This window comes from Lithobates pipiens, unplaced genomic scaffold, assembly GCF_037356315.1.
Source record: "Lithobates pipiens isolate NorthernLeopardFrog02 unplaced genomic scaffold, aLitPip1_a1.2 Scaffold_8, whole genome shotgun sequence".
NCBI classification, from domain to species: Eukaryota; Metazoa; Chordata; class Amphibia; order Anura; family Ranidae; genus Lithobates; species Lithobates pipiens.
In genome coordinates this window covers 582,294,834-582,310,794 of record NW_027507903.1, presented here as the reverse complement: position 1 = coordinate 582,310,794, position 15,961 = coordinate 582,294,834, and the positions used below count along the sequence as shown (strand labels likewise).

The window sequence follows — 15,961 nt, the reverse complement described above, 5'->3', positions numbered from 1 at the left end:
TCTGGGTCCATCGAAAAACCAGCAGTGGAAATTACATAACCCAGGAATTTAACCTGTTCACGATGGAACTCGCACTTCTCCAGTTTACAATAGAGATTGTTTTCTCTTAGTTTCTGAAGCACACAACAGAAAATCTGCGTGGTGGCTCTCCAGGGACTTGGAAAATATGAGGATATCATCGAGATAAAACACCACACATAACTGCAACAAATCTCGGAGGACATCATTAATAATTTCATGGAAAACTGTTGGGGCGTTACAAAGGCCAAAAGGCATTAAGAGGTACTCATAATGGCTTGTCCTGGTATTAAAAGCAGTTTTCAACTCGTTGCCCTCCCTAATCCTCATGTGATTGTATGCCCCTCTCAAATCAAGCTTTGTGAAAACTGTTGCTCCCTTGAGGCGGTCAAATAACTCTGTAATCAACGGAATCGAATAGGCATTCTTATTCATGAATCGATTGAGACCCCTAAAATCAATACAAGGTCTCAGTTCACCACTCTTCTTCACAAAGAAGAAACCAGCGCCAGGAGGAGACGAGGATTTGCGGATGAAACCTTGAGAAAATTTGTCTACAACATACTCCTCCATGGCTTGCAGTGTCACCAGCAACTTCTCCAGCTCAGTGAGTATCCCGGGCTGCTATGTCATCCTTGATGGCATCTGAGAGACCACAAGAAAAAGCAGCCACGAGGGCCTCATTGTTCCACGCAACCTCTGCTGCCAGAGTATGGAATTCAATGGTGTAGTCGGCAACAGTTCTCGGACTCTGTTCGATGCACATGAGGCACTTGGCAGCAGAAGCAGAGCTTGCGGGAATGTCAAATATGCTTTTGAAGGAAGCCACAAATTCTGGGTAACTCAGGACAACGGGTTTTTGCGTCTCCCATAGAGGGTTTGCCCAGGCCAAGGCTCTATCAGAAAGCAGATATCACGAAACCTACTTTGCTTCTGTCTGTGCGAAATGCCTGAGGCAGGATCTCAAAGTATATCTCAACCTGGTTGAGAAACCCTCTGCATTGGACTGGATTGCCCCCTAATCGTTGGGGAAGCAGAGAGGAACCAGACATACCTCTTATAGAGGAAATACTCAAGGAGAGTGCCTGCACAGTGATTGGAGCAGCAGCAGGGATGGCCTGCAACACAGGTTGTACCAGAGCAGCCACGGTGGGAGATTCCAGGTGGCCCGTGCGACTCGGGAGCATTTGTAACATCATGGCAAACTGATCCAATGCGGTGATACTGCTCATCCAATCTGGAAAAAATATTACCAACAAGTGGATTGACTTCTGAATTCATGGCCTTCGCCTACTGTCAGAAACCATGAAATCAGACTGAGACAGAAGTACAGTTAAATCACACTTGTTTAATAATAAAAGTAAATAGAACAAATGTAGTCAAACATAGCCAAAGTTTGGTAACTGGAATGAATAATCAGACAAGCCAGAAAGTCAGGGCTAAATGTAGCGGAACAGAAAGCAGGATCTGGAGCCAGAAGGGATGTCAGCCAAGCAGGATATCATCAACAACTGTGGAGAGATAGGAGCTGGCAATTAGCCGACAGCTAAACGGCCAGCTCGGAGAAGGAAGGGCTGAGCCCAGCCCTGACACAAAGATACATTATATGGCCAAAAGTATGTGAACACCCCTCCAAATTAATACGTTTACGTGGTTTACTACAGTATAAAAGATATTTTAGACAATTGGTAAATTCTTAGGTGTGTAATTACCTGAAAAAAGTTAATCTCACTTAAAAGCCTTTTTTAAACATTTAATGGTTAAGGACAGCAAATACAGCCAAGATGTATTTGGGAAAAAAATGGTCCTTTTGTTTTCAATGCTCTGAAACATTAAATGTTTCAAAAAAGGCTTTCAAATGTGAGATTAACTTTTTTCAGATGCTCTTTAGAACACACCTAAGAATTTACCCTCTGGCGAGTGCTTTCTTTGTTGCTATAAGAGAGATAGCAGCCTAGGACCAAAATAGGGTCCGCTTATACTATATAGCTTAACCATGGATCTGCTTCTTTGAAAGAAAAATCACTTTATGGTAAATTCATTGGAGTTAACTTCCGTTTCCAGGGGTTCAGTGCTATCACACACACATGAGACATTTTAGAAAAATGTGTACAACGTATCTTCAGCCAAAATGGTGAAAGTGGTTGTAAAAGCTGCAGGTTTTTTACCTTCATGTATTTATACTCACCCGAGTTCCCTCTTGATCAAGTGATGTGCACGAGAGAGCTTGGGCTGTCCCGGGACTCCATCTCCTCATTGGCTGAGACAGCAGCAGGAGACATTGGCTCCCACATTGGCTCTGTGTGTCTTATGGACACATAGAGTGGGGCTCAGGAGCAAGCATGCAACAGTGCTCCCATAGCAAGCAGCTTGCTATTGGTGGCACTGGTCAAGGGGGAGGAGCCAAGAGTGGCGGTGGGGAACCTGAGAAATGGAGGATTGGGGCTGCTCTGTGCAAACCACTGCACAGACTTTTTTTGTTTTTTGAAAGCTGAATCTTTAATATCCCTTTAAGGACCTTTTCTGTTCTAGCATGACTGTGCCCCTGTGTACAAAGCAAGCTCCATAAAGATATGGTTTGATGAGTTTGGCATGGAGGAACCAAGAGGCCCTGACTTCAAACCTATATAACACCTCCGGGATGAATTGTAATGCAGATTGTGAGCCAGGTCTTCTCATCCAACATCAGTACCTGACCCCACAAATGTTCTTTTGGTTGAATAAGCACACATTTCTGATCAACTTGGGTACTTTCAGCCTGTCTATGCATGGTTTGAATCTCAGCTGGATCCTGCGGCCCATAGTTTTAAAATAAGATGTCCATCAAGGTTTCATAGATTTGATGGTCAAATGTCCATGAACTTTTGGTTTATAAGTTTGGCAGAGGCCGTTTTAGATGGCAGTTGGATCATAGGCGAGTTTAGCTGCACACATATTGTAAATTCATTTAGAGTAATTGGATATCAGATTAGTGCTTCTTGATTAGAGAAATTATAAGCTAACACTAGAAGTGTGTGTAGCGCCCTGCTCCTGATGAGCAGACGCTATTGTTTTTTTTTTCAATTTAATTATCTGAAGCTGTAGTTTGGCTCAAAATAATTTCTCTAAAAGTTCTGGTTTCTGCACCAGTCCAGTTGGGTTGCTCCGATTCCCACCTGACCGTAGGTGTTGCTGTCACCATCAGTGGGTGTGGAACAGCAGCAGGCTGGATGCATTGAATACCGCCTCTTGCTCGGAAATGGTTCAGTGGGTGTGGTTTCCCTGCTCTGCATTCTGGGAGAGGGTATTTAACCACTTGGGTACCGCGCTATTGCCAAATGACGGCAACAGCGCGGACCCACATTTCCGGGACTACGTCTATTGACGTCGTCCCGGATACGAGCGGCCTGCGCGCCCCCTGAGGGGCGCGCGCGGCGCGCTCTGTGATCGGCGAGTCCGTGAGACTCGCCTGATCACCGATCCGTGCAAGGGGTCGATCCCGACCCCTTATCACGTGATCAGCTGTCAGCCAATGACAGCTGATCATGTGATAGAACGGAGCCGGTAATCGGCTATTATTCCTCCTCGCGCTGACAGCGCGAGGAGAGAAAAAAAAAGCCGATCACCGGCGGCCGTGATCGGGACATCAGTCCCGATCACGGCCAGCAATACAGCTGACCACCTGCCCCCTGCCAGTGCCCACCTGCCCACCGCCGTGCCATCCTGAATAAAAGTAAGTGCCCCCCATCAGTGCCCATAGTGCCCACAATGCCACCTACAGTGCCACCCACAATGCCACCCACAGTGCCATCCAGCAGTGCCACCAACAGTGCCACCCACAGTGCCCACAATCTGCCTCAAAGGTGCTGCGACCCAGTGCCGCCCATCAGTGCCCAGCAGTGCCGCCCATCAGTGCCCAGCAGTGCCACCTATCAGAGCCACCTATCAGTGCCACCTATCAGTGCCCATCAGTCCCATCTATCAGTGGTACCTATCAGTGCCCATCCGTGCCACCCATCCATGCCACTTATCCGTGCCACCCATCCATGCCATCTTATCTGTGCCCATCTTTGCCCATCAGTGCCGCCTTATCTGTGCCCATCGGTGCCGCCTTATCTGTGCCTATTAGTGCCGCCTTAACTATGCCTATCAGTGCCCACCAGTGCAGCCTATCAGTGCCCACCAATGCAGCCCATCAGTGCCCACCAATGCAGCCCATCAGTGCCCACCAATGCAGCCCATCAGTGCCGCCTAATCAGCGCACTTCAATGAAGGAGAAAAATGACCCGTTTGCAAAATTTTATAACAAACTATTAAAACATGATTTTTTTATTTTTTTTGCATCTTTTTTTGTTTGTTTAGCAAAAAATAAAACTCCGAGCTGTAACTAAATACCACCAAAAGAAAGCTCTATTTGTGGGAAAAAAATGATAAAAATTTCATTTGGGTACAGTGTTGTATGCCCGCGCAATTGTCATTCAAAGTGCATCAGCGCTGAAAGCTGAAAATTGGTCTGGGACTGAGGGGGGTTTAAGTGCCCAGTAAGCAAGTGGTTAAGGTACCGAGGCTGTTTCTTTGGGTTTGTTTTCCGGGGTCCATGATCCCAACCCCAGGGCCCTCCTGGCCTGGGGTCTGTGTCGCATGGTCTTGCGCCTTGGGGCCTGCTGGCCCGAGTCTTCGCAACTGAGAGTGTACGCCCAGGAATGCCTCGGGGCCTGCTGATCCAGGGGTGGTCCTGTGCTGTCTCGCCTGCGGGGAGAAGCCGGGGAAAGCTGAAGGATCCAGGGGAGGACTTTTCCAGTGGAGGACCGAGCGCAAGGCTGGTGTCTCTGGAGGAGCCTGGAAACTCAGTTTGAGGACGCATCCCGGATCAATATCCTTACAGTATCGCCCGGGTTGGCTGAAAGAATCTGGTACTGTATGGTAGTTGTTCCTAAAAACTCTCAAGAATCTCTAATTTCGATTAACAAGTCTGTGGCAGAGACTTTGTTGCGCATCTACTTTCAATAACCACTAAGTTTAATTAACAAGTCTGTGGCAGAGACTTTGGCATCTCATCGGCTGCTAAGTCAAGTGAGAGGGGCCTATCCGGTGATTGGTGGATCCAGTCTGTGGAGCTGTTTGTGGATCTGACTGATACCCCGCAATTACCAGGTGCCTGAACTCCCCTTATCCTCTAACCCTCTATTGAAGGATGTCTTGTGTCTTTCTTTGATATTACCCCTAAATAAATCTTCAAAAAGGACCACGTGTCTGATATATCTTCATTTGGGATACTTTCCACGGGACCCCCCTAGGATGAAGAGGCGAGCAGAAGAGGTAAAGGTAAGCCGAATAAAACCAGCAGCTCCTTCGGGGGTTAGTGCTACATGTGTATACTCACAAATATTATGCCATTGAAGATGAACATCATTGTTTTTAGGAATGAAAAGCAACTCATTTTTGCGACCTGGAAAAGAAAAATTAAATAAATAAATGCATAATTAAATTCAACGTTCTGATGTTTGTGTATTAGGTGGACATCTTGTTCTGCCTTTTAGTGAAAAATATTATATCCTGGTAACTGAGTGGGGGTAATATCTGTAATGACAGCCTTCAGTATATACATTTTTTTAATTTCATTTGCTTTTATTAACAGACAGAGTTGAGAAAAAACTAGAACACTGCCATTCATGTGGTTGAATGTGTATTTAGACATAAAACACAAGTGTAATATATTGCAACTTACTAGACCGTGAAGATGGTGGCTGCATTCGTTTTCTTTTTTTCAGAATTTTTTTCCCTTTTTTTTTACCTGGTGATCCTAATGTCACGTACACAAGATCAGACTATCCGGCAGACTTAGTCTGGTGGACAAACCGCCAGAAAGTCCGCCAGACTTTCCGAACTAGCGGACCTGCCCACACACAACTGGAATTTTCCGGCAAACCTAGGCGGGAGTCCGCCAGACTTTTGAATTGAGCGGACTTGCCCACACATGGAGAAAAGTCAGTTCATTTTGAACGCCGCTCCAGGTAGCCGGGACTAGCGAAGGAAGTCAATGTTACCCCCCAAGACGGAAGAAGACCCCCAGGGCTGTGCAATAAATTATTTTAAAACCTTGTGTTGGGTTTTATTTACATTTTTTTCACCAGGTGAATGAGTAGGGGTACATTGTACTCCATACTCATTCACATAGGGTGGGGGGCCGGTATCTGGGAGCCCCCTTATTAAAGGGGGATCCAGGATTCCGATAAGCCCCCCGCCCGCAGATCCCGACAACCAATGGCCAGGCCCTTGTCCTCATCAACATGGGGACAAGGTGCTTTGGGATGGGGAGGGCCACAGGGCCCCCCTTCCCAAAAGCACCCCCCCATGTTGAGGGCACGCGGCCTGGTACGGCTCAGGAGGGGGGCGCTCGCTCGTCCCCACCCCCTTTCCTGACTGGCCGGGTTGCGTGCTCGGATAAGCGTCCTATAAGGACCTGGGGGGGAACCCTACGCTGTTTTTTCGGTGTAGGGCTTCCCTTTTAAGTCCATACCAGGTGACGGGGCCAGCGATGATTCAATCTCGCCGCCGAAGGAAAGTCCATTCATTTCAAAAGTCCGGCGGACTAGGACACAGATGGCCGGATTGTCCGCTGGACAATTTTTGAGTCAAAACTACTTTCTATGTCCGCCGGACTTTTGGAAAAAAAAGTCCGCTGGAGCCCACATACGGGCGGATTGTCTGATCATGTGTACGCGGCATAACAGTACCATACTTCATGTCTTATGTCCATTTCTGTGTATGATAACACTCACTCACCGTACTGTATCTATGGAAAATCAGTGTTGTCACCCTCCAACAAGAAGTGTGTCAGCCCTACCGAACACCCCTTGCTCTCCTCATCTCTGTAACATGTGGTTATGTTTATTCTGTGGTCCACAGGAGATAAATAGGAATTCTAAAAACACTGTTTCAGATAAGTGTACATGACTGCTGAGGTGCAATGAGCCCAGGTATGATTAACTGTAACATAGACGTATAGAAAAACTTCCCCCTTGCCCCCTCACCCCATTAAATAAACACACTTAAAACCATTAGGTTGGAAAGGGCAAAACCTTTATTAAATCCAAACATAACACAGGAACACTTTTCAACCAGGGCCAGTCACAGTTGTCACTGTGAGCACACAATTCCAAACAGGGCCTGTTCTTACCATAAGTGCTGGACAGGCCAACCACTTCCGATTTCCATCGAGGGCATAGCCCATTAATGCCATTTTATGCTGTCAGGGGCGGACTGACAACATCCAGGGCCCCCAGACCAAATTAAGCAAGTGCCCCCTGTCAGACCCTGCCCATGACCCGCCCCTGGCCCTGCTCCTTCATTTTGCATAAAGTACAAATTCTGCCTTTTAAAAAAATAAATTAAAAAAAAACACAGTTTAACAGAGTCTAGTGGGACCTGGAGGGAGGTCTTTCTCTGACAATGTCCATTGGACAGTCTGTTAGAAAGTGTCCCCTCCAGGCCCCATTATAGACTACAACAGAGTCTGATGGGACCTGGAGGGGGGGTCTCTTTCTAACAGTGTTCATTAGAAAGTCTATGTTAGAGAAAGAGACCCCCTCTCCTTCCAGGACCCATTGGAGACTTCAAAAGAGTCTAATGGGACCTATATGGGGGGTGGGGGGGTTTCTCTAACAGAGGCCCATTCAGTGTCCATTGTAGAATCTGAATCTTTAGGTCCAATTATAGACTGAAGCGGCTGCATATTATGGGCACAAAGCCTGCAATTGATGGAGCACAGTTGGCTGCATTTGCTGTGATTATAGGGGGTGTATGAGGAATGCATGGAGTGGTGTGCTGTGAGTATAGGGGGTGTATGAAGAATGCATGGCGTGTGCTGTGAGTATAGGGGGTGTATGAGGAATGCATAGAGTGTGCTGTGAGTATAGGGGGTGTGGGGAATGCATGGAGTGTGTGTTAGTATAGGGGGTGTGGGGAATGCATGGAGTGTTTTTATTTTAGATCATTTTTTTTTTAATTGTGATTATTTTTTTTAAGGGGGTGGGGGATGGGCTTGCCTAGAGCACAGCATAGTCTAAATGAATTCAAATACGAAGATGTGCATAAATCATATAAACCAATTTAGAGCTGTCCCATATAGAAATCACCCTACATTTTTAAGCTCATATTCAGTTCAAAAAAGCCAAAGTGAAGTTGCACAAAAAACTACAAATATAAATATATATATAAAAATATAAATCTATTCCCAAAACCAAATAATCAATCTTTCTCTCAAAGTTTGGTAGTGCTTCCAAATCTTAAACAATTGTATCTTCCCGGTGTTGCAAAAAAAGGTTGGACTTCTAAACTCCAAACAAACGAAGTCAATAGCGCCAGCAGAAAAAATCCTCTGCAGGGATTGCCGTATATCAACCTCCTCTTCAAAAAAGAGTCCCCAGCCAAGTAACAGACAGGATTCACAGCAGGTACAATATTATTTAAAAGAAATAATGTGAATTGTATCCCAATACCTCAGTGCAATTTTTGAGGGTGCTATGAGGTGCCACCCCTGTGAGCCACTCACTGACTAAGGGCCCTCGGTCTGTGCCCGAGTGACCGAATGGTCAGTCCACCCCTGTATGCTGGCAAGGTCAAGAAACCGCAGCAAGCTGTGACATACCATCGAAAAAAGGGGGTGGGATGGTGGGCAGCTCTTCCAACCATGTTTCTTGAAAGACCCAGAATTCCCTGGGGCAATAATTTTACCAAGCTCAGGCCCAGCCCATCCCCCCTAAGAACCATTCCTTGGTGACCACTCAGTCAAAACTCAAATCCAAATCCGGGACAAAACCAGGGACAGACTTGGTCTGGGGACAGTGTCCTCAATCCGGGGACTGTCCCCGGAAATCGGGGATGTCAGGTCACCCTACCCTAAGGGGCTCAAGAGGCTTTCATTATTTGACAAGGACACAGCGTTTTTGGCAAGATCAACAGGTATTTTTTTGGACTTGCAGAAATTGTTCCTAGCCTAAAAAAACAAAAACAAATGCAGCCACCACATTTAACGACCGTTAAGCTGCAATATATTACATTTATGTTCTTGGGTTTAGATACACTTTAAACCTTTTTATCTCAAAGAAAACAATATGTTGTAATTGCTTAAAGCGGGAGTCCGCCGGGAGTTCCGCCGTTTTTTTTTTTTTAAAAGCCAGCAGCTACAAATACTACAGCTGCTGACTTTTAAAATAAGGACACTTACCCGCCCAGCGCGCCCGCGATGTCGGCACCCGAAGCCGATCTCTCGATCGTCTCTCGGGTGCTGCCGCCGCCATCTTGGGTATGGGAATCAGGAAGTGGAGCCTTTCGGCTTCATTTCCCGGTTCCCTACTGCGCATGCGCGAGTCGCGCTGCACAATAAGGATGGACCCGCTGCCTCTGGGATCTGTGTGTTTCCCAGCAGGCAGCGGGGGACTTTCGGAAAGGGGCGTAATCTACGCCCTTTTCCGCAGAGAGCTATCCCAGAAGTGGGTGCAGATACCTGTACTGTACAGGTACCTGCACCCCCCTCCCCCTTGAAAGGTGCCAATTGTGGAGCCGCAGGGGGGGGAGGATTCCAATGAGCGGAAGGTCCACTTTAGGGTGGACCTCCGCTTTAAAGAACAAACCTCGGGGTCCTACCCATTAAGGAATCCCTCTCCACCTTAAAGCGGGGTTTTTAGTAATTTGCATTTTAAAAGTTAGCAGCCCCAAAAGGTCCTCCTTGTGTTTTTTATTTTTTATTTTATGCATACCTTTTGCATATAGCTGATCAAATGATACACAAGGTCCCCTTTCTTCTAAAATTATCTCTGGCAGTCAGCAGTTCTTGAGTGCTGACATGATGACATCAGCACCACTTTCCGCATCAATACACTTTGAGTTCATGGTGCCGTGGTGAGGCCTCCTTATAGTACACTATGGGGTTGATATACTAAAGGCATATAGACTGTGCACTTTGCAAAGTGCAGTTGCACTCTGCAAGTGCAATTGCTCCAGAGCTTAGTAAATGAGGTGAAGCTTCACTTTGCAAAGAATACCCAATCATGTGCAAGGAAAATAAAAGAAACAGCATTTTTGCTTGCACATGATTGGATGATGGATGTCAGCAGAACTTTTGCTCATTTACTAAGCTCTGGAGCAACTGTACTTGCAGAGTGCACAGTCTGTTTGCCTTTAGTAAATTAACCCCTATGTCCTAAGTCTTATGGGTTGAATGACAGAGTTGGACTTTAAAAAATAAATAAATAAATTAAAGTCAGCAGCTACAAATCCTGTAGCTGCTGGCTTTTAATAAAAGGACACTTACCTGTCCAGGAATCCAGCGATGTGATCACCCGGGCTAGTTCTTCACTAGCCTTTGGGCTTCTGGTGCTGGCTGTGGGTAGCTGACTATGTGGCTTTTGGCTTCGCAGCTGGCTGCTCACTGTGCATGCACAAGCCACACTGTGCTGTGTGAATGGTCCTGCAGTCTTCTGGGACCTGTGACGTCTATCAGGAGCCTGCAGGGAGGGGAGAACCTGTGAAAACTAGGTACATGCCAACATGGCAGAGGAGGAAGCGAGAATGTCTGCTTTACAGTCAATTTAAAACGACATGTCTATCTAAAACTACTCTGTCCACACAGTGACAAGGCCACCGTGATTTAATCTTGGAACAAACACTGTTTTTGAGCCTATTACAGGAAATGGAAAAATCAATGGATCTAATACCAGGATCTATATAAAGGGGCGGGGGGGGGGAGCAAAAAAAATGCTGTGTTAATGTTATTTGTAAACTGTTGCTTACATACAGTATAATTGCTAGTTTTGTCCCTAATTCTGACTTACGTTAATAGCAATACGTCAACTTGTTGGAACACAATGTTCATTGGTATTTTGTGCAACAACTACATCAGCCAGTAGATGGCAGTGTCTTGTTTGTAGCTGCATCTATGATAGAACTCTTTGTTTTTTCTTATAGTTTCCTTTTCCTGTCTACAGTTAAGCAGAAAAGTCCATGTAGACTGTGTCTGTTCTGTAGGGCTATATACAGAATTATATCTGGCTGCTGGAGAGTCTATTGATGCTGTCTGTGTGGAGATCTTTTGTTGCTGCTGAGGGTCTATTGTTGCTGGGGGTTAATTTGGTGCGGGTGGCCCATTGTTGCTGGTGAAGGCTAATGTTGCTGATGGGGGGTCTATTGTTGCTGGCTGCTTTTCTTGTTATTACCAAATTCCAAACAAATTGCTTAGTACCACAAATTTTACTTGGGTCTGTATTCTCTAAAAGGGGCAATACTGGGAGGTGGGCAGGGGGTGGAACCAAGAAACAGTACTCAGAGGTAGGTAGGGGTGGATACAAGAGGTAACTCTGAAAGGGGGAGTTCCTGCACCTATTCTCTGAGAAAAAAAAGCCCTGCTTAGGAATATGAATCAAACATGCACATAGACTGAAATATCTAAAAGACGGACTGTTTCTTTAATTAAACTCATCAGTGCTTGAAACTAGAACCATTGCTCATGAGTCTACAATATTTAACCACAAGCAGATCTGAGTGGATGAGTAACCTGTAGAATTTTTCGTTTTAAAGTACACTTCTCATCTAAGGCTAGGTTCACATTATTGCATGATGGAAAAGGGCACAATTGTGAGTGTTCCCACTCTGCTAGAAAAACGTGATGCTCTATAGCAAAGCATACGGGGATGCCATTAATTCTTAAAGGTCATTGTCACCCCCATGCATCAGCAAAGTGTCCACGTTTTTGGACACGCCATACAGTTCCAAGCGGCGCAATTTAAAAAAAAAATCTTCATGTTTTTGCAGGTAGGGTAGCCTAGTGAAACAAATGGTCTGCTCTACATGCAGAACATAGCTGTACAGGTGTGAACTAAGCCTTAATGCTATTCTGCATTTGAACTTTCAAAATGTGCAGGAACTTAACCTACGTTTTATATGACTGTATGTAAGTTCATATGCAGAATTGTTTTTAGGTGAATAGCAATAAAGACATTGTGGGGAATTCAATAAAATCCTAACAACGTCGTTCTGGCTGTATAACCCTCTAAAACAGTCTTTGTCAGACGCACAAATCCCTGCCGCCCATTTCAGTAGCCTTACGGATGCGTGTGGCAAATTCAGGTAGTTCTTAAAAGTGCCACTGGAGGTAATGAGGACCAATTGTAGGTTGGCTTACAGAGACAGGCAGAGTGTCTGTCTCTGTACACTGTGTAGCAAGTGACATGTTTGCTGCTGCTACACATTCACCTCCCCACTTGTCAATGCTTGATAAGGACAGCCTGCTAGCATCCAATGACACTGACAGTTAGTGGAGCCTGGTGTTTGCATTCTACACCCTTGATTTAAAGGGGTTGTAAAGGTTTGTTTTTTATTTTCTAAATAGGTTCCTATAAGCTAGTGCATTGTTGGTTCACTTACCTTTTCCTTCGATTTCCCTTATAAATGTTTTTTTTCTTTGTTTTCTTTGTCTGAATTTCTCACTTCCTGTTCCTCCTCAGTAAGCTGTTCAGTAAGCTGTTCTGGCTGACTAACCACCAGCTCGGATGATGGTGAGAAGTTTACTGAGGAGAAACAGGAAGTGAGATATTCAGACAAAGAAAAAAAACATTTAGAAGGGAAATCGAAGGAAAAGGTAAGTGAACCAACAATGCACTAGCTTAGAGGAACCTATGTAGAAAATAAAAAATGAACCTTTACAACCCCTTTAAGCCTGTAATCCTGTAATAGCTGCACTACCGGGCTGCTACAGTTGCAGGTAACTCCATTGACTTGCATTGGTTGCGTTCAGCGGCAGTAAAACCTGCTGAATGCGACATGCTAATTTTTGCCACGACCTTGAAGCACAGCATCACAATCACAGCACGTGAACTGCCTTCAGTGGCTGCATACCCTGGTTCAGGCAGGCATATGGGTGTGGTAAAACTACAGTTCAACTGCCTGGTTTTACTACCCCCTAGCTGCACACGTGAACAAAGTCCAATGCCTTGTACGCACGGTCGGACTTTTGGAAAATGTGCGATCGGAGAGTGTTGTCGGAAAAAATTCCGACCGTGTGTAGACTTTTTCCATCGGATTTTCCTACACACAAAGTTTGAGATCTGGATATAAAATTTTCCCATAACAAAATTCGATTGCGTAAATTCTGATCGTGTGTAGACAATTCCGAAGCACAAAGTGCAACACATGCTCAGAATAAATTACAAAACGGAAGCTATTGGCTACTGGCTATTGAACTTCCTCTTTATAGTCCCGACGTATGTGTTGTACGTCACCGCGTTCTTGACGATCGGAATTTCTGACAACTTTGTGTGACCGTGTGTATACAAGACAAGTTTGAGCCAACATCCGTTGGAAAAAATCTGATGGATTTTGTTGTTGGAATCGTGTGTACAGGGCATAACAGTGTATTCTGTAGAGGTTCTTTGTACAATTCAGTATATATGTAACTCAGGAATTAATAAGTAAGAGAGTTGCTTGCACTATTTTCTTTATTGCATGAATAAGTAACCAACTGTAGTAGGAAAGAAGATGTTTTCTCTGTATGACTGACCCATTGTACTGTTGTCTACACATGGAGATATGTCATACCCTACTACTTAGAGTCAGAAAGGATGGAATGATTTTGAAAGGCAAATTGGTATCTGAACATGCAAAACTGAATCCAGTGTTATCTGTTAACTAGGGATGGTGTTTGTATAACTGAGGCCATATATATGTTTGGGCACAATGACCTAACCTCACCTTACTACAAAAATAATTTTTATGTTAATTAGATGTAAGACACAACAGCAACTGAGCGTAAATCTCGTTATAGGTGTCTGTCGGAAGTTTGACATCAAAGAAAAATCCTATCCACTCCTGAGTCTGATCACTGCATGTCTAGGAACAAGAGTCTTATCAGTGATAGCTTGCCCCTCCGCTAATATGATTGCGCTCTTGCAAGCCACACAGCACTGTAAATGGATGACAAAATGGAGTTAGTCAAAAGAGCAGCTGCACAATGCCTACTGTCAGCGCTATACCATTCACAAAATTGTTGTCTCATACAGCTAAAATCAGTGGTGATCAACTTACCTGATATAGTGGACCTCAAGTGTTGCCCCTGACATTACCAGCGAGCCGCACATAATATTCAGTGAATGCAATGCTATAGAGAGCGCAGACATGCAACAGGAGATGGTCAGAGACTACACGCATGCTATAATAGATGGTCAGAGACTGCAAACATGGTACATGAGATGGCCAGAAACTGCAGACATAGTGCAGGAGATGGTTAGAGAATACAGACATGGTACAGGAGATGGTCAGAAACTGCAGACATGTAACAGGAGATGGTCAGAGATTATGCACATGCTATAAGAGATGGTCAGAGACTGCAACATGGTACAGCAGATGGTCAGAAACTGCAGACAGGGTACAGGAGATGGTCAAAACTGTATACATTGTACAGGAGATGGTCAGAGACTGCAGACTTGGCACATGAGATAGCTAGAGACTGCAGACATGATACAATAGATGGTCAGAAACTGCAGACATGGTACACAAGATGGTTAGAGACTGCAGACTTGGTAATTGAGATAGCCATTAGAGACTGCAGACTTGGTACATGAGATAGCCAGAGACTACAGACTTAGCACACGAGATAGCCAGAGACTGCATACATGATACAATAGATGGTCAGAACCTGCAGACATGGTACACAAGATGGTTAGAGACTGCAGACTTGGTACATGAGATAGCCAGAGAATGCATACATGGTATACATGGTATATGAGATGGTCAGAGACTACAGACTTGGCACACGAGATAGCCAGAGACTGCAGACATGGTACAGAAGATGGTCAGATACTCTAGACGTGGTACAGAAGATGGTCAGAGACTGCAGACATGCAACAGGAGATGGTCAGAGATTAGGCACATGCTATAAGAGATGGTCAGAGACTGCAACATGGTACAGCAGATGGTCAGAAACTGCAGACAGGGTACAGGAGATGGTCAAAACTGCAGACATTGTACAGGAGATGGTCAGAGACTGCAGACTTGGCACATGAGATAGCTAGAAACTGCAGACATGATACAATAGATGGTCAGAAACTACAGACTTGGCACACAAACATAAAAAGAGAGAGGATGGACAGGGCAGGAAAAAAATAAAAAATAGCGAGAAAGAAATAAACCATACAGTGAAAATATTTTTCCTTCACTTGCCTAAATATGTACCAAAACAAACCACTGTCTGCAGGGGCCCCTAGCATCCTAGGTTGCTAGTACTCAAGTGGTTTACACCATGTACAGCGTTAAATACTGTCCATTATGCAGCTTACGGTGCTCTGCACAGCTGTGTGCATGGGACCAGGTGTGTTCAGATTCATAATAAAATGTATGCATTAGGCCGCGTACACATGCGGGGACTGTCTGCCGAAACTAAGTTCGTCAAACAGTCCGCTCAAACTTTTGAATGAACGAACACGCCCACACACGGCACTTTTTGAGCGGACAAATACGGCAAACTTTGTTCGTCGTACTAAGTCCGCGCAACTTTTGAAATGAACGGACTCGCCCACACACGAGGCAACAGTCCGCTCATTTTGAGCGCGTGTGCAGGTAGGCGGGGCCCGCGAAGGAGACGTCGCGGGCCCCGCCGCCTGGTATGGACTTAAAGGGGAACCCCAACGCCGAAAAAAATCTGCGTGGGGGTCCCCCCAAAGTCCACAACAGACCCTTGTCCGAGCACGCTACCCGGCCGGCCAGGAAAGGGGGGGCGAGCGAGTGCCCCCCCTCCCGAGCCGTACCAGGCCGCGTGCCCTCAACATGGGGGGTGCCTTGGGGAAGGGGGGGCCGCGCGGCCCCCCCACCCCAAAGCACCTTGTCCCCATGTTGATGAGGACAAGGGCCTCTTCCCGACAACCCTGGCCGTTGGTTGTCGGGGTCTGCGGGCGGGGGGCTTATCGGAATCCGG

At 45.6% G+C, this 15,961-nt stretch overlaps 1 protein-coding gene across 2 annotated transcripts in view; it reads right to left on the bottom strand.

Moving 5' to 3' along the window:
* TSPAN16 (tetraspanin 16) overlaps positions 1–15,961 on the bottom strand; it is a 99,254-nt gene that overhangs the window by 30,052 nt on the left and 53,241 nt on the right. For both annotated transcript variants that reach the window (XM_077470303.1, XM_077470304.1), the window contains one exon: positions 5,381–5,446. In XM_077470303.1, the coding sequence (XP_077326429.1) occupies positions 5,381–5,437 (57 nt within the window). In that variant the 5' untranslated portion in view covers positions 5,438–5,446. The remainder of the gene's footprint in view (positions 1–5,380; positions 5,447–15,961) is intronic.